At 38.5% G+C, this 18,560-nt stretch overlaps 1 protein-coding gene across 1 annotated transcript; it reads left to right on the top strand.

Annotated features, from left to right (window-relative positions):
* Positions 1–8,337: 8,337 nt before the first annotated feature.
* On the top strand, positions 8,338–10,758 carry LOC138363799 (uncharacterized). Its single transcript, XM_069323177.1, has 2 exons — positions 8,338–10,207; positions 10,587–10,758. Exon 1 carries the CDS (start codon positions 8,943–8,945, stop codon positions 9,969–9,971), a length of 1,029 nt encoding a protein of 342 aa, XP_069179278.1. The 5' UTR covers positions 8,338–8,942; the 3' UTR covers positions 9,972–10,207; positions 10,587–10,758.
* Positions 10,759–18,560: the final 7,802 nt, after the last annotated feature.

Raw genomic sequence — 18,560 nt, 5'->3', positions numbered from 1 at the left:
CAAATGTTTATTTAGGTAAGGTACATACATACAAGAGATTTTACAAAGAGTAATGAGTTTATAGATAGGGCTAGTACATACAATGTCTAAAGCCACTATTACGCAAAGCGTTTCGGGCATGACAAAATAAAATGACTAAAGCTTAATACTAATTGAGCATAAAGAATAAAAAGAGTTGAGAACAAATAAAAAAAGAGATAAAAGGGGGGAACATGGCTGAAAGCAGCACAAATACAATTCGGTCGACAAACAGCGTCATTTAAAAAAAAAAAAACAGACATTGCTAAATACTGTATATATAAATGATTTAAATTCAGGTTTGAGTAACAACATTTGCAAATTTGCCGATGATACAAAAATCGGTAGGGAAATAACACAGAAGACTCACTATCTCTTCATGTTGATCTAACTAGAGTTTTGAAATGGGCAAAAGGTTGACAGATGCAGTTCAATGCTGATAAATGTAATGTTTTGAGGTTAGGTAATGATATGATAGAGTTACAAGATACGAGATAGATGGTGTTGTGATTGCGAAGTCTGGTATTTCGAAAGGGAACTTGGAGTTATGATTAGTAAGAATTTAAAACCAAAAGATCAATGCATGAATGTTCGTAATAAGGCAAATAGTACACTAGGATTTATTAATCGAAGGGTTAATAACAAGACACCTGGTTTTGTTCTTTAGCTATATCTTGCTCTTTAAAGCTATTCATTCCCGTGCCGTCTCTTGGGTGGCTTAATTCTTATCAATCAATCAATTTGTTGCTCTGGTCAGGCTCCATTTTGATTATGCAGTTCACTTTTGGTCGCTGTACTATAGAATTTATATAAATTCACTTGAACTTATCCAGCATAGAATGACAAAGTTAATTCCTCAATTGCATTCACTGAAACGGCGAAGAGTTAGGTGTGACATGATAGAGGTTTACAAGTTGATGAATGGACATAACAAATGGGATATTAAAAGTATCAGCACCAGACGAAATAATGGGTATAAATTGCATAAGTTTAGATTTAGGAAAGACCTGGGAAAATACTGGTTCGGTACCGAAACTTCGTCGTCCCTTCGCCTTCTAGTGTGTGGTCTGGTCATACAGTTTCTAAGTTAAGCAATAGGCAGAATCAGATTGTAGAATGTGTAGTTTAGTAGTAGAGTAGTTTACCACATCACATTGTTTGGATGTGTGATAATTGTATGATAGACAGTATGTTAAATGTGCTTTTTGTACTGTGATTTGTGTATTTGTACCCTATAATATATATAATATAATATATTTGTGTCACAAGTGATACAAAGAGGTGTCACAAGTGACATTACAAGAGGCTCACAACAGTCACTATACAAGGCACTTTACATCTATAGCGAGTCACACAGTATAATGTTAGTGGTATGTCCGCGCGGCGTTTTTGTCACTTAAGCGTCAAAACAAAAATGTGTATACTCTTTTTACTCTCCTGACCTCAGTTCTCGAGCTACGTATTTCATTTTGGTACCAACGTGTTTGCAATAAAATTCTCTAGAAGAACATCAGTAAAAAAAGTCACGAAAGGTATAGGGATACCAGCAGCAAATAAATAACTACGTAGATGACTCGCCATGAGCACCCAACAGCAACAAAATGTTTTTACTCTTGGGATTGTTATCACTTGTCCTACAGCGTTAATTTTGGTATCAATGGACTCGCAATGAAATTCCCAACACGGGGATATGAGTATAAACGTAGAATAATGGTCGCGGCCCACCCGCAAGAGTGTTGGAAGTGGCGGCACGAACCTGATGTGGCACGTTTGGCCAAGTCATCCGCCACCTCGTTGAGCACTATTCCAACATGAGATAGAATCCACATGAATTTCACACTATAACCTTTCAGCAATATCTCAGTTATTCTACTCTTACAGTCTTCAACTATAGACATGAAGACTGGGTTTTGACTGTTTAAGGACGCCAGTGCTCCTCGGCTATTGACAAATACAAAAACATTTTTGTCGTCATGACGTACTTCCTCCAAACACGCCAGAATGGCCTGCAGTTCAGCTTGTGTGGATGATATATAATTACTAAGCCGGAGTTCAATTATCCTGTCCACAGTCCCAAACTCCGTATATTCCCTTATTTGCACACCACACCCTGCCCTGCCATCCTCAGCCACCGACCCGTCACAATATACATGTAAACTGTTGCCTCTTGGTAACCGAGATATCATGCTTCCATACAAACACCGTAATTGTCCCGGTTCATGATGAATCTTTTTCACCTTGAGGGGTACAATTTCGACGTCTATTTTCTGTACTTTCCTGGGAGCAGACATATTACACTGTCGAGAGGGTTTACAGCAGTCAAGTACGTCGTATTCCCTGAGGTCATGAGCTAATCCCCTCGTGTAGCGTGTCTCCCTCAGTTTCCTGGAAGTGTGTACGTCACTCAAGCAGGTCTAAACGCTCTGAAACAGCTTATCCCTTCCTTTTCTCCGCATGAAACGAATAGATACTCTAGTGTTAATGTCACGGATTCTATCACACACACTCTGTAAATTTAATTCCATTCTCATTATTTCAATCATTGCATTTCTTTGACATCCAAGAATAATCCTCATAGCCTCGTTCTGTATCAGCTCTATTTTTTTAATTCTGCCTTGGCCTGTGTAAGACAATACGGGTGCTGCGTAGTCTATCAGGGACCGAACAGTACTTATGTATAACATCCGCAAGATAGGTACCCCAACACCTTTACCAGAAAAAGCCAGTGCTTTCAGAGGATGCAGACGGGCTTTACATAAGGTGCTTATTGTCCTAGTTGCATTGTCCCTCTTACGGTCGTGCATGTCCTTCTTGAATGTCCTGACTTCCAGGACGAGCGTGTGTCTTGCTTTCCGACCGCCCCTCGCGGTCACCTGTCCCTCGATAGAATTCTTGGTGACTCGGATACTTTTGATATCGTTCGCCTTATGCGTTTTTGTTCTCGTATTGGCATCCTTGGTGATATTTAGCGCCCTCTGATTATTTTGCGTATTTGATGGTGCTACATAGCCTTCCCGGTTTGGTGCCTTCTTTTGATAATTACTTACTTAGTTACTTTACATAAGGTGCTGATATGATTTATTTCAGCATTTTTACTCTCACATGTGTATCCAACATACATGCCCAGATACTTGTACTTCTGAACACGGCTCAGTTCCACACCATTTAGAGTAAGTGTTATATTTCTTCGTTTCCTATACTCGTATTTGGTTTTATCTGCATTTATAACTAAGCCTAACTTGTGACAGGTTGTACCAAGTATGTTAAGAGCAGTTTGAATTTTGTTCCCAGAAGTGCCTTGTATAAGAATGTCATCAGCATATATGATCGTCGTGACCCCTGGAGGATACATCTCTGATGCTAATCTGTTCATTAATACATTGAATAAGGTGGGACTTAATACTCCCCCTTGTGGGGTACCTAACTGAAACCTCCGTTCCTCAGACATGTATCCCTGGTAATACACCTGACCTTTTCTGCCTTGTAGATAATCCCTTATCCAGTGTAGCAATCTCCCTGTTATTCCCAGATTGGCTAATTCGTATAAGATTACTTCCCCATTGGCTTTATCAAATGCTCCTTGTAGATCAACAAAAACTCGACAATTGTCATCCACATTAGACAAACACTTTAAGAGACAATCCGCAGTACTTTTGCCTTTGATAAAACCAGAGAGATTACTGGACATGTTATCACCTACAAGGTAGAGTAGCCTATTTAACAAAATCTTTTCCATCATTTTACAAAAGCATACATTATGTTTGTTTTATGTTTTCTTTGTTTACATTATTGTTTATTTTGTTTTCTTTGTTTACATTATGTTTGTTAACATTATGTTTGTAAATCAACTATGTATGTACTTTCCTGAATAAAACTGACTTTACTGTATACTTATATACTATGTGGTTCTTTTTTATCCCTCTCGTTTGTGAGAAAAAAATGACTAATACGTTCGGCCAATAACTTTGACTTCGATTTGACTTTGACATGTCATCGTATTTTCCGTAATATATAAAGGTTATGACAATGCAATTATATTATTGTGTGCAAATAAGTTTGAAATTTCATGTACCCTAAAAATAGTAAAATAAAGAATAAGAATAATTAAATAATTGTTGTAGTAAATTGTCACACGTTCATCATACGCAAACGAACACACAGTTTGGAGCGTCAGTAGAACAAGGTCCGCGCCATTTTAAAACACGGCTTCGAATGTAAGTAAAGTTTTTCTCGTACTAACACTGTGTTATACAATAGATTAGGTCTTGAATTCACAAATTTAGTTGTTACATCTGACAGAGTATGTTAGACGGTGTAATGCTGGTCCATGTTGACGTATTTCTGGGCTTGGTTGGTTTAAATGTGATGGCACCCCAATATGGGCACACAATATGGGCACCCCACAACTGCTGCATATTCTAGCTTTGGACTAACAAAAGTGGTGAACAATTTCTTTAGTATTTCGCCATCCATGTATTTAAAAGCAATTCTGAAGTTGGAATGCATGGCATAGGCTCCTCACACAATGTTCTTTATGTGGTCCTCAGGTGATAGTTTTCTATTTAGAACCACCCCTAGATCTCTTTCTTTATCAGAATTCCTTAAAGATTTCTCACATGGTGGTGGTTGTTATATGTAATGGTGGAGGTTGTAATGTGTGGTGGTGGTAGATGTAGTGTGTGGTGGGCTTCTTATATGTGCTATCAATCTGCTGTGTGGTGCCTATTATTTTTGTTTAAATTACCAGTTGATGCCGGCACGGCAGTCGATGCCAACACAGCAGTCGATACCGGCACGGCAGTCGATGCCGGCACAGCAGTCGATGCACCAATATGTCTTCATTCTTCCCAGATGAAGGAACTAGGTAATGTTCATCATCTGAATGCACCATCTGAAGCTTTTCCACACTTGATATTGATTCCACACTTAAATACCATTGCAAGTATTTCACAGCACACCAGGCTAAAAACAAACTCCAAAATAGCACCTGTCTATCAGTTTACAATCAAAATATCCTCAAAAGAGCAAGAGTAACGCTCCCTGTTACCTAGCAGTAAAATAGGTACCTGGGTGTGAGTCAGTTATTACAGGATGCTTCCTGGGGGTGGAGGCCTGGTCGAGGACCAGGCCGCAGGCACACTAAAAAAAAAAATAATGAATTATTATTCAATAACTGTTAGTGCCACAGGGCAGCATCTTGGGACCTCTCCTATTTCTTATATACATCAATGATCTGCCTATTGTCTCTAACATTTGTTTCAAACTGCAGGTACTGCAGGTAACTACTACAACACTACTGAACCAGTACAAACTGCAGGTACTGCAGGCAACTACTACAACACTACTGAACCAGTACAAACTGCAGGTACTGCAGGCAACTACTACAACACTACTGAACCGGTATAAACTGCAGGTACTACAGGCAACTACTACAACACTACTGAACCGGTACAAACTGCAGGTACTGCAGGCAACTACTACAACACTACTGAACTGGTACAAACTGCAGGTACTGCAGGCAACTACTACAACACTACTGAACCGGTACAAACTGCAGGTACTGCAGGCAACTACTACAACACTACTGAACCGGTACAAACTGCAGGTACTGCAGGCAACTACTACAACACTACTGAACCGGTACAAACTGCAGGTACTGCAGGCAACTACTACAACACTACTGAACCGGTACAAACTGCAGGTACTGCAGGCAACTACTACAACACTACTGAACCGGTACAAACTGCAGGTACTGCAGGCAACTACTACAACACTACTGAACCGGTACAAACTGCAGGTACTGCAGGCAACTACTACAACACTACTGAACCGGTACAAACTGCAGGTACTGCAGGCAACTACTACAACACTACTGAACCGGTACAAACTGCAGGTACTGCAGGCAACTACTACAACACTACTGAACCGGTACAAACTGCAGGTACTGCAGGCAACTACTACAACACTACTGAACCGGATCATTCACGTAGTAACAAAGGAAAAAAATCTACAGAAAGGTTATGTGAAAAAATGACATGCAGCATTTTTTTTTTGATTTCTATGGTACTATACTTTGCTCAGTTGTTAATTTTATATGAAGTTCTCACAAATTCATTAATAATAGGTGTTTTTACATTGAACTTTATTACCATCCTTATCTCTAATTTTAAAAAATGTGATATGAACCGCCAAATTCTATTATTTGTGGCTACGCCTATGGTGTCCCATCCCAGCACTGTCATATAATGCTTTGAAACTACTGATGGTTTTGGCCTCCACCACCCTCTCACCTAACTTGTTCCAACCATGTCTACCACGCTACTTGCGAAAGTTAATTTTCTAATATTTCTGTGGCATCTTTGTTTGGTTACCTTTTACAATATCTTCTTTTTATTCTACCATCTAGTTTTGGCATTTCATGCCTCTAACCTGGGAGCCACTTATTGGCATGTCTATACCTTTTCCAGTTTGTTGATGTGATTCTTTAGATATGGGCACCATACAACCGCTGCATATTCCAGCTGTGGTCTAACAAAAGTTTTAAACAATTTCTTTAGTATTTGACCTATGTATTTAAAAGCAATTCATAAATGTAAGCAAGTGTAGCATTTGTCTCCAGGTGTTCTTCACATTTAGCTTTAATTATTTTTTCCAATATTTTCACTTACACTTGTAATACAGGGCTCGAGGTTCCCTATAGTGTCCTTTATTGAAATAGTTTAACAACCATTTCAATGTCCCTATTTTCTTTTAGATTATATCTCAACATATAATTAATGTCCAACAGGACATGATTACTCTTTCCAAAGGGAGGATGGTATTGAATATCAAATATCTGTTCTCCTTTTTTTGTGAATATTTGATCTAGTACTGATGGAATAATTTATATAATAATCACTAGAAATTATTTAGATAAGAATTTGAATTTATGCATGTCTTTGTTTTGGCATGCCTCTATTTCCACATGTTACATTTCTGCATGTCTCCAATTCTGGAAGTGTTTACTTTTGCATGTGCCTGACAAGGATGTTATATGCACCAGCTTTAATTATTACTCACTCTTGTAACAACCCCCACACTAGCTTTTCTCAGCAGACAGTTTCCCACACATTGTATATAATGCATGACTTATTTTTAGAATTTTAATACATATTGCATCTGTCAATACATTATTAACAATAATATAGGTAATAAATAAATAAATAAATATGTTTATTCAGGTAAGGTACATACTTACATACAAGTGATGTTACATTAATGGATTGATATATAGATAGAGCTAGTACATACAATGCCTAAAGCCACTATTACGCAATGCGTTTCGGGCAAGAAGTCTATATGGTAGTATGGTAGTCTAATGGTAGTCTATATGGTACTCTATATGGTAGTCTAATGTAGAAATTTGACACTCTTTAACAGAATGTACGAGTATAAGCGAAAAAAGCGACTCCAATACAACAACAGATTGATGCAAGTATCAAGAAGGCTAAAACGTATACACAAAATGCATCCAAATACAGCTGTACACACTAGTGCACCCATTAATCTTACTGAGGCAGCATCAAGTTCAGAGATTGAGTCGTCAGACAATGACATTAGTTCTTTTGAAGCCGAGTCAAATCAAGAGTATGGATTAGGCTCTGAAATTGATGATTCACACATGAATCTTACTGATATTCATGATGTATTATCTAATTCTCAAAGTGAGGAGGAGAATGATGACCATGATAATCATCATTCACTTGTTTACCCACAGAATTTATTAATTCAGTGGGTAAACAAGAATGGTGTTACACACAATGCTGTTGATGAATTATTAAAAATTTTGAGGCAAATGGGAATTGACTACTTGCCAAAAACAGCTCGGACACTAATCAGTTCTGAAAGGTACATAGAAACTCAGCAAAAATCTGGAATGAAATATGTCTACTTTGGGTTAAAAGAGGAACTGTTAAAAAACATAAGTAGATATTCAAAAGCAACTATAAAAGGACTGAGACAATTATTATTGTCATGTAACATTGATGGCCTTCCTATATTTAGAAGCAAAAATGATGCTTTGTGGCCAGTTCTCTGTGCAGTAATGAATATTAAACCTTTGAAAGTCTTTCCAGTTGTCCACATGTTGTTGTGACGCTGAACCCCGGTTCATTCCGAACACAGCGATTACACAACACATAACACCTTGCCTCAGCAACCGTTACTACCACCGTGTACTCCTACACACACCAGACCCTTGAGGCGTACCACTAGGTTTGTACTGGAACACAATGAGTGGACATATGGAAGGTATTTAAAGGCCGTCGGGTTTTGTCATTTAATTACAAAGAATAGACTCTGACAAATAATACTATATTAACATACTCTATTAGGTCAATACACTTCCAATACCCATAGACCACTTGACCTCCGCGATCACCACCCACACTCGTAACTTCCGCCTAAGTCCCTAATACGGAATGATTACTACAACGCTCCACACCCGGTTAGTCTTTCATTCAATACTCACATACTGCAGACTTAACTTCGTCACTAAGATCACATCAGGTTCTCGCATAGCTGTCTGCTACACTTCGCTGCTGCCGCAAACGGGGATCCAAAGGACTTGCTAGTTCAACTTCCACAATCAGACTGCCTCCAGTCAGCCATGGCCTCAAACATTTCACCACGCCTCTCAAGGAAGGTATAATCCGATTAACCTTATCCCTAGAGCGGTAATCTTGTTCCTAGAAGCCTGACGAAGAATAATTCCTCTTTCCAGGAATTATTAATTTGGCTAAACAGCTTCGGTCTTAATCCATTGACCTTTCTTAGATATGTGATCCATAGTCTGTCTACTTACATGTACTTTCAATCATCATTCGTTAAGTGTTGTAGTAATGATCCTCTAGCTAATAATTCCTACTAACTTGTGGATTACAACAATGTATGGACGTTCTAAGCCAAGTGATTTAAATTTCTTATATGATTTTATATCTGATATGGATGACCTTTTGTTGCATGGGATTCAGTATGGTAACAGAATTATCAACATAAAATTACAATGTGTAATTTGTGATGCACCTGCTAAGGCTATGGTGAAGTCCATAAAACTGTTTTCAGGTTATTATGGCTGTGACAAATGTGAACAGAAAGGTACTTGGATGGGGAAAATGACATATCCAGAAGTAACAAATTTAACCATTAGAACAGACACACGCTTCCGTAATCAATCTAACTCGCAACATCATCATGGTAAATCACCATTCTGTGACTTGAACATAGACTTAATTGCAGCGTTTCCCATTGACTATATGTACCAGGTGTGCCTTGGTGTTATGAAGCGACTTCTTGTAACCTGGATACGGAAAAACACATTTAAATTATGTAGCCGCCAGATTTCTGAAATTAGTGCTAGATTGGTGAGCATAAAAGATTTTGTGCCCAATATTTTTGCACGTAAACCACGAGGTTTGGAAGAAATTGACAGATGGAAGGCAACTGAATACAGAGAGTTTCTTCTCTACACAGGCAAGCTTGTATTGAAAGGTATTCTACCCCAAGAGATGTATGATCATTTCCTTACTCTCAGTGTTGGTATAAGTTTTCTGGTTTCGCTCACATGTATGTCCTTAAAATACGGCAAATATGCTCATGACCTTTTGCTGAATTTTGTATCAAGGTGTGGTGATCTGCATGGGAAAGATTTTCTAGTCTACAATGTTCACAGTTTGATTCACCTAACAGCAGATGCTGAGGAACATGGTACTCTTGACAGTTGTTCAGCTTTTCCATTTGAAAATTATTTGCATCAGCTGAAAAAAATGGTCAGATCAAGTAAAAATCCAATTGTCCAAATTACAAAAAGAGTAAAGGAGGCTGAAAATACCATGATTTATAAAACATCTCCAGATAATAAAATTTCTCATAAATTTCCTAACCATGTATATTCGTTACCTGGATATAATTGTTAAGGACTGTACACAGCCGAAGAAGTGAAGAAAATTACTTCATTGTTAGGGTATATCCTTTTCAAAGCCCAATATTTACTAGTCCTTGTGATTCAAGAATATTTGGGGCCTTCAATGTTAATCCACGTAAGGACTTTTTAAAAAAAGTGTATAGGATTAACACATCAACAAGAGGAATGTTTATCAAGAAAACAGAAAGTACTTATATCTTCTAGTCAATACTACATGATTTATGACTAGTAAGTTTCTTGTGATTGTTTTTGATTCTTGTGCAAGCTGTAGGAATACTCTTTGCTTACATTGCAAACTTTTAACTTTAGTAAAAAGTATTGTTCACCATCATAACATATTAGAATTAAGGTTAACATTGTTGTTTAGTACTACTATATAAAATTAGTGACTGCTTATTTTCTTAGACACTGATAATGTGCTGCAGAAAATGTCCCTAATCAGTTTAAATTTGTAGATGGCCATTGTGTGAAACAAAATTTTTTAATGCATTCATAAAAGCTATAAGCTAATGTAATAATTCAATAATTACTATTTGTAGTTTTATGTATTTAAAACTATTTTGTAAATATTTTCTATACAATGCTAATACGCTTCCACCCCTGACAGAATCTTGTGGGACCAGCAAGTATGTCTACAGGCCCAGTAAAATACCTTTCCCCTCAAACTCCAAGACAAGACAGAACTGGTAAGCTTTAAGTAACTGGAGAAACATTTACATACACAGATAGTAACATATACTTGTGGATGATTTTAATGTAATATATTTTTACCAGCCTTCAGGGTGATGGAAACAGTTAACATATATGGTGTCGCTCCATTGTGTGAAACAAAATTTTTTAATGCATTCATAAAAGCTAATTACTATTTGTAGTTTTATGTATTTAAAACTATTTGGTAAATATCGGGAATTGAGCAATATCATATTTATTATTTGGTTTTAAAATTTAATACTTATAATTTCATATCATTTCAGAGACAACGAGTGATCTGGGCTTCGAACTCAACAGGAAAGGCTTCCGTAGACCTGCTTCTTTGCTACGTAATAGAGACGAAAATTCGAATGATTATTTGGTGGCTAGCTCTCCTTTCGAATAATCAAGTAAGTACCGATTTATTATGTGTTTTTTCTTTATTTTTTGTTATACATACAAGAAAACACATTGAGGGAGAGTACACACTTGAAATTTTACATTCTTGTAAAGCAACTAAGTAGATGATGGTAGTATCATCAAACAATACAGGTTTAATCATGTTAGAGACATAAAGCAGATCATTGATGTATATAAGAAATAGGAGGGGTCTAAGGATGCTGCCCTGTGTCACCCCTATCATAGAATGGGAGAGGTTACATAATTGAAGGCTACATGACAGTAGCCCATTTGACAGTGACCTGACACCAATGTGTCTGTCACTAAAATAGGATCCACTAAGGATCAATACATATATCATATATATGCAACACTAAATGCTTGTTCTAGTAAGCCTTTTTTTTTTTTTTGCAGTAACAGAAAAAATGGAATACATAATGAAGGAATTGTCAAAATTGACATTTTTATCAGGGGATATCCTGAATATCGTCAAAATGACGGAAACCCGTATGTCAAAAACACATGGAGATATACCAATCCTGGAAGACATTCTTCCATCCCCACTTGAAACTGTTGAGCAGGTGGAAAGTCTGTCACACGAGCTAAAAGTTAACAGTGAATATAAAAAGAGTATGGTAAGTGTTGCTTAATTCTTTTAACCTGAGTATGGTAAGTGTTGCTTAATTTTTTTAGCCTGAGTATGGTAAGTGTTGCTTAATTTTTTTAGCCTTGTACATATGTCTTTTGATTAGTTTTTTTGGGGATGAAGGAAGGTGGGGTGGCACATAATTGATTGTTCAGTGTTATGTTTAAGGTACAAATACAACAAAAGCAAAAGTTACTCAAATTCGTGGATTTTTGTAATAGTTAATAAGGAAAATATTTTAATGCTATTTATTTAATACAGTCGGAAATTAGAAAATCTAATGTTGAGATTGAAAGATATATATTATTCTCTATTACCTTACAGCTTATGCATTATTTTAACAGGTCCAGACGCTGTCTCAAATGGGCGGTGCAAGCTGTGGAGACACAGTGAGACAAATGATGAGGAGGATAGGGACCTATGGGGTCTGGTCTCAGTATTCACTCGTTGGCCGCAAGAGGAAACGTGTCTTCAAAACCTTGGATATTTGTAATGTCAAAACCTTGGATATTTGTAATGTAATAATAAGAACGTAAATTTGACATTTTTTTGGATTATATATGTGTGCATGTATTATGTATTATACTTGCGTGCTTGTTAATTACTTGTATTCTAGTCTTGTGGGTATCTCCTTTCCCCTACGGGCAAACTGCTTTGTTCTTACCTAGCATTTTGCTTTGTTTGGGTGTGAATGTTTGTGTGCCTTCATTGTATATTTTGCAAAATTTGCCATATATCTCATTATTTACTCCTCTGCCTAGCAACAAGTCTGTCTAATTATACTCATTATCTATTTTTCAAAGTTCCCCATAGTGTCCTTTATTGAAATCGAGTTCATGAACCGTTTCAATGTCCTTATTTTCTTCTAGATTATATCTTAAAGTATATTTAAATGTTATTGTTATTATTGTTGTTGTTGTTAAAGATTTGCCAATTGGAACAAGCAGTTCCAAGTGCACGGGCTATGGTGCCCCGTATAATTCAAACTGATAAGGGGAGTAATTTTTGTTCCTCCACCTTTAAACATTTTTGTAATTTATTTGGTATAAAGCACAATTTTTCCAGTCCTTACCATCCTCAGAGTCAGGGGGGAATCGAGCGGTTCCACCAAACTCTCAAGAAAATGTTGAAGGCAACTGGGGAAGATTCACCCAGACATTAGGATGATAATTTACCATTTGGTTTGTTTGCGGCTAGAGATGGATTGCACAGAGCCCTAGGCTGTTCTAATATAATAATAATAATATTAAGTACGCACTTCTTGCAGAACGTACTTCAAGTGCATATTAAGCCGAGAAGTGCAGAATGCACTTCTCGGCCTAATATGCATAGCCCGATTTGCCTATTAGGCTGAGTGATTTTCTTTTTTTTCAAAAAATTGTTTCCAATTAGTTTATTTGAATTATTATCATTATATTATATCTAGAACATAAATTATTGAATTAGTTGTGTTAGTTTAGGTTAGGTTAAGATAAGTTAGGTTAGGTTAGGTGGGGTTGGTTAGGTTCGGTCATATATCTACGTAAGTTTCAACTCAAATTTAAACAAATTAACTTATATATAATGAAATGGACAGATATATAATTTCATAAGTACAAATTTAGGAAAATAAATAAATTCAGGAAAACTTGGCTTTTTAGGCAAATCGGCTCTTGAATAGTAGGCCAAGTACGACATTCTGGCTACTAGGTTCAACATATATATATTTATATATATAGATATATATATATATATATATATATATATATATATATATGCAAACAAGCCTGAATGGTCCCCAGGACAGTATGCAACTGAAAACTCACACCCCAGAAGTGACTCGAACCCATACTCCCAGAAGCAACGCAACTGGTATGTACAAGACGCCTTAATCCACTTGACCATCACGACCGGACATAATGAGGTGATAGCCGAGGCTATTTGAACCACCCCACCGCCGGCACTCGGATAGTAATCTTGGGCATAGCATTTAACCAAAGGCGGTGGGGTGGTTCAAATAGCCTCGGCTATCACCTCATTATGTCCGGTCGTGATGGTCAAGTGGATTAAGGCGTCTTGTACATACCAGTTGCGTTGCTTCTGGGAGTATGGGTTCGAGTCACTTCTGGGGTGTGAGTTTTCAGTTATATATATATATATATATATATATATATATATATATATATATATATATATATATATATATATATATATATATTATTAAATATGACCGAAAAAGTAAGATTAATAATTCTAACACGAATTTTCTCAATCTTTCGTACATTACGCTTCACTGTTGGAGGTAAATCAAAAATTAATTCTCCAAAATTCATTTTTATTTTTAGTCTGACGCGACACGGGCGCGTTTCGTAAAACTTATTACATTTTCAAAGACTTTAGTTCACAAATACACAACTGAATAGAACTTACGTATCTCTGATTTTATATCTACATTTGAGTGAGGTGGGAGGGGTGATGTGGCATTAACACAAGACAGAACAAGAGGGGATATTAATAGGGTATTAAAAGTATCAACACAAGACAGAACACAAACAATGGGTATTGAATAGAAGTGTTTGTAGAAAGCCTATTGGTCCATATTTCTTGATGCTTCTATATTGGAGCGGAGTCTTGAGGTGGGTAGAATATAGTTGTGTATACTATATACAACTTCTTCAGCAATGCAATGCAATTGGTAACTACAGGGCGCCTTAATCCACTTGACCATCACGGCCGTCAAAAGGAAGTGATAGCCAAGGCTATTTGAGCCACTTCCCCGACGGCAACTCGGATGGTAATCTTGGGCATAGCATTTCACCAAATCACTTGACCGTGATGGTCAAGTGGATTAAGGCGCCCTGTAGTTACCAGTTGCATTGCTCCTGGGAGTATGGGTTCGAGTCACTTCTGGGGTGTGAGTTTTCATTCGCATATAGTCCTGGGGACCGTTCAGGCTTGTTCGCATTTGTGATCCTCACGTGTGCCCCAAAGAATGAGGTGATTTGGTGAAATGCTATGCCCAAGATTACCATCCGAGTTGCCGTCGGGGAAGTGGCTCAAATAGCCTTGGCTATCACTTCCTTTTGACGGCCGTGATGGTCAAGTGGATTAAGGCGCCCTGTAGTTACCAGTTGCATTGCTCCTGGGAGTATGGGTTCGAGTCACTTCTGGGGTGTGAGTTTTCATTCGCATATAGTCCTGGGGACCATTCAGGCTTGTTCGCATTTGTGTTCCTCACGTGTGCCCCAAAGAATGAGGTGATTTGGTGAAATGCTATGCCCAAGATTACCATCCGAGTTGCCGTCGGGGAAGTGGCTCAAATAGCCTTGGCTATCACTTCCTTTTGACGGCCGTGATGGTCAAGTGGATTAAGGCGCCCTGTAGTTACCAGTTGCATTGCTCCTGGGAGTATGGGTTCGAGTCACTTCTGGGGTGTGAGTTTTCATTCATATATATATATATATATATATATATATATATATATATATATATATATATATATATATATATATATATATATATATATACATATATTAGACTTGCCTAATAACCGCAAGCTCAAGTTTATAACTTTTTAACACTCAACACAGTGATAAAAAGTGTTTTCAACACTCACCCACAGTTGAGTGTTAAAAAGTTATATATGTGTATGTATATGTCAGTGTGTGTATATGTGTATGTATGTGTGCTCACTTATTTATGCTTACCTTATTGTGATTGCGAGGGTTGAGTTCTGGCTCTTTGGTTCCGCCTCTCAAATGTCAATCAAGAGGTGTACAGGTTCCTGAGCCTATTGGGCTCTATCATATCTACACCTGAAACTGTGTTTGGAGTCAGCCTCCTCCACATCACTTCCGAATGCATTCCACTTGTCAACCACTCTGGCACTAAAAAAGTTCCATTTGTCAACCACTCTGGCACTAAAAAAGAACTAATGTGTGTGTGTGTGTGAGTTTATGTGTGTGTGTGTGAGTTTATATGTGTGTGTGTGTGTACTCACCTAATTGTGCTTGCGGGGGTTGAACTCTTGCTCTTTGGTCTCGCCTATCAACCGTCAGTCAACAGGTGTACAGGTTCCTGAGCCTATTGGGCTCTATCATATCTAAACTTGAAACTGTGTATGGAGTCAGCCTCAACCACATTTCTTCCTAATGCATTCCTTTTGTGTGTGTGTGTGTGTGTACTCACCTAATTGTGCTTGCGGGGGTTGAGCTCTGGCTCTTTGGTCCCACCTCTCAAGCGTCAATCAACTGGAGTACAGATTCCTGAGCCTACTGGGCTCTATCATATCTACATTTGAAACTGTGTATGGAGTCAGCCTCCACCACCTCACTTCCTAGTGCATTCCATTTACTAACTACTCTGACACTGAAAAAGTTCTTTCTAACGTCTCTGTCGCTCATTTGGGTACTTAGCTTCCACCTGTGTCCCCTTGTTCGCGTCCCACCAGTGTTCAATAGTTCATCCTTGTTTACCCGGTCGATTCCCCTGAGGATTTTGTAGGTTGTGATCATGTCCCCCCTTACTCTTCTGTCTTCCAGTGTCGTGAGGTGCATTTCCCGCAGCCTTTCCTCATAACTCATGCCTCCTAGTTCTGGGACTAGTCTAGTAGCATACCTTTGGACTTTTTCCAGCTTCGTCTTGTGCTTGACAAGGTACGGGCTCCATGCTGGGGCCGCATACTCCAGGATTGGTCTTACATATGTGGTGTACAAGATTCTGAATGATTCCTTACACAGGTTCCTGAACGCCGTTCTGATGTTAGCCAGCCTCGCATATGCCGCAGACGTTATTCTCTTTATGTGGGCTTCAGGAGACAGGTTTGGTGTGATATCAACTCCTAGATCTTTCTCTCTGTCTGTTTCATTAAGTACTTCATGTCCTATTCTGTATCCTGTGCCTGGCCTCCTGTTTCCACTGCCTAGTTTCATTACTTTGCATTTACTCGGGTTGAACTTCAACAGCCATTTGTTGGACCATTCGCTCAGTCTATCCAGGTCATCTTGTAGCCTCCTACTATCATCCTCTGTTTCAATCCTCCTCATAATTTTTGCATCGTCGGCAAACATTGAGAGGAACGAATCTATACCCTCTGGGAGATCATTTACATATACCAGAAACAGTATAGGTCCAAGGACTGACCCCTGCGGGACTCCACTTGTGACGTCTCGCCAATCTGAGACCTCACCCCTCACACAGACTCGTTGTCTCCTGTTGCTTAAGTACTCCTCTATCCACCGGAATACCTTCCCTCTCACTCCAGCCTGCATCTCCAACTTTCGCACTAGCCTCTTGTGTGGCACTGTATCAAAGGCTTTCTGACAATCCAAAAAATATGCAGTCTGCCCACCCTTCTCTTTCTTGCCTTATTTTTGTTGCCTGGTCGTAGAATTCAAGTAACCCTGTGAGGCAGGACCTGCCATCCCTGAACCCGTGTTGATGCTGTGTTACAAAGTTCCTTCGCTCCAGATGCTCCACTAGTTTTTTTCGCACAATCTTCTCCATCAGCTTGCATGGTATGCAGGTTAGGGACACTGGCCTGTAGTTCAGTGTCTCCTGTCTATCCCCTTTCTTGTATATCGGGACTACGTTAGCTGCTTTCCAAATATCTGGCAGTTCCCCTGTTTCCAGTGATTTGTTATACACTATGGAGAGTGGTAGGCACAGTTCGCTTGCTCCTTCCTTTAGAACCCAAGGGGAGATTCCATCTGGGCCTATAGCCTTCGTCACGTCCAACTCTAGTAAACACTTCCTTACTTCCCCACTGGTAATCTCAAACTCTTCCAGTGGTTCCATATATCTCATTATTTACTCCTCTGCCTAGCAACAAGTCTGTCTAATTATACTCATTATCTATTTTTCAAAGTTCCCCATAGTGTCCTTTATTGAAATCGAGTTCATGAACCGTTTCAATGTCCTTATTTTCTTCTAGATTATATCTTAAAGTATATTTAAATGTTATTGTTATTATTGTTGTTGTTGTTAAAGATTTGCCAATTGGAACAAGCAGTTCCAAGTGCACGGGCTATGGTGCACTTGGAACTGCTTGTTCCAAGTGGCAAATCTTTAACAACAACAATAATAATAACAATAACATTATTGTTATTAAATGTTATTGTTATTAAATGTTATTGTTATTAAATGTTATTGTGACATTGCATTGCAATTGAGCTGTGTTGTTAACCATACTGTTCATTTCATGAGTATATTTTATTTTCTATTTTTTCATATCATTTTTTTTAGCTGTTCTTATTTTTCAGTGATGGGAATATCAGATCATTTGATGTTCTCATCAGAAAATTGGGAACATCAGATCATTTGATGTTCCCAATTTTCTGATGGAAGCATCAGACCATTATGGAATGCATCGGATGAGGTAGTTTAGAATGGTGGGGAGGACGAGAGGGGGGATGGTGGGGAAGACGAGGGAACAGAGGAGAGGGTAATGGTGGGGAGGACGAGGGGACTGGGGATGGTGGGGACAGGGGAATGGAGAATGCTGGGGAGGACAAAGAGACAGGTGAATGGGAGATGGTGGGGGAGGAAGAGGGGACAGAGGAGGGGGAAATGGTAAGGACGACGATGGGACGGGAAAGTGGGAATAGTGGGGAGAATGTGGGGACAGGGAAGTGGGAATAGTTGGGAGAATGTGGGGACGGGGAAGTGGGAAGGACGAGAGGACTGTGGAATGGGGAATGGTGGGAAGGACGAGGGGACGGAGGAAGACTGGAGAACAGGGGAACACCTTAATAAACGCCAACAATGTTATTACTCTGTGGCTTCTTGTCTCCTGACAAAGTGAATTATAATTATATATATCAATTAATTCTTGTAAATTTCCAGAAGCCTGTATCAACACCCACACTA

This window comes from Procambarus clarkii, chromosome 11 (genome assembly GCF_040958095.1).
Source record: "Procambarus clarkii isolate CNS0578487 chromosome 11, FALCON_Pclarkii_2.0, whole genome shotgun sequence".
NCBI classification, from domain to species: Eukaryota; Metazoa; Arthropoda; class Malacostraca; order Decapoda; family Cambaridae; genus Procambarus; species Procambarus clarkii.
Note: the sequence above shows the minus strand (reverse complement) of the source record. Positions and strands in the feature narration are given on the sequence as shown.

What these genes read in the sequence shown, in the direction of transcription:
- LOC138363799 (XM_069323177.1), top strand. Translation starts at nt 8,943, where the DNA reads ATGTATGGACGTTCTAAGCCAAGTGATTTAAATTTCTTATATGATTTT.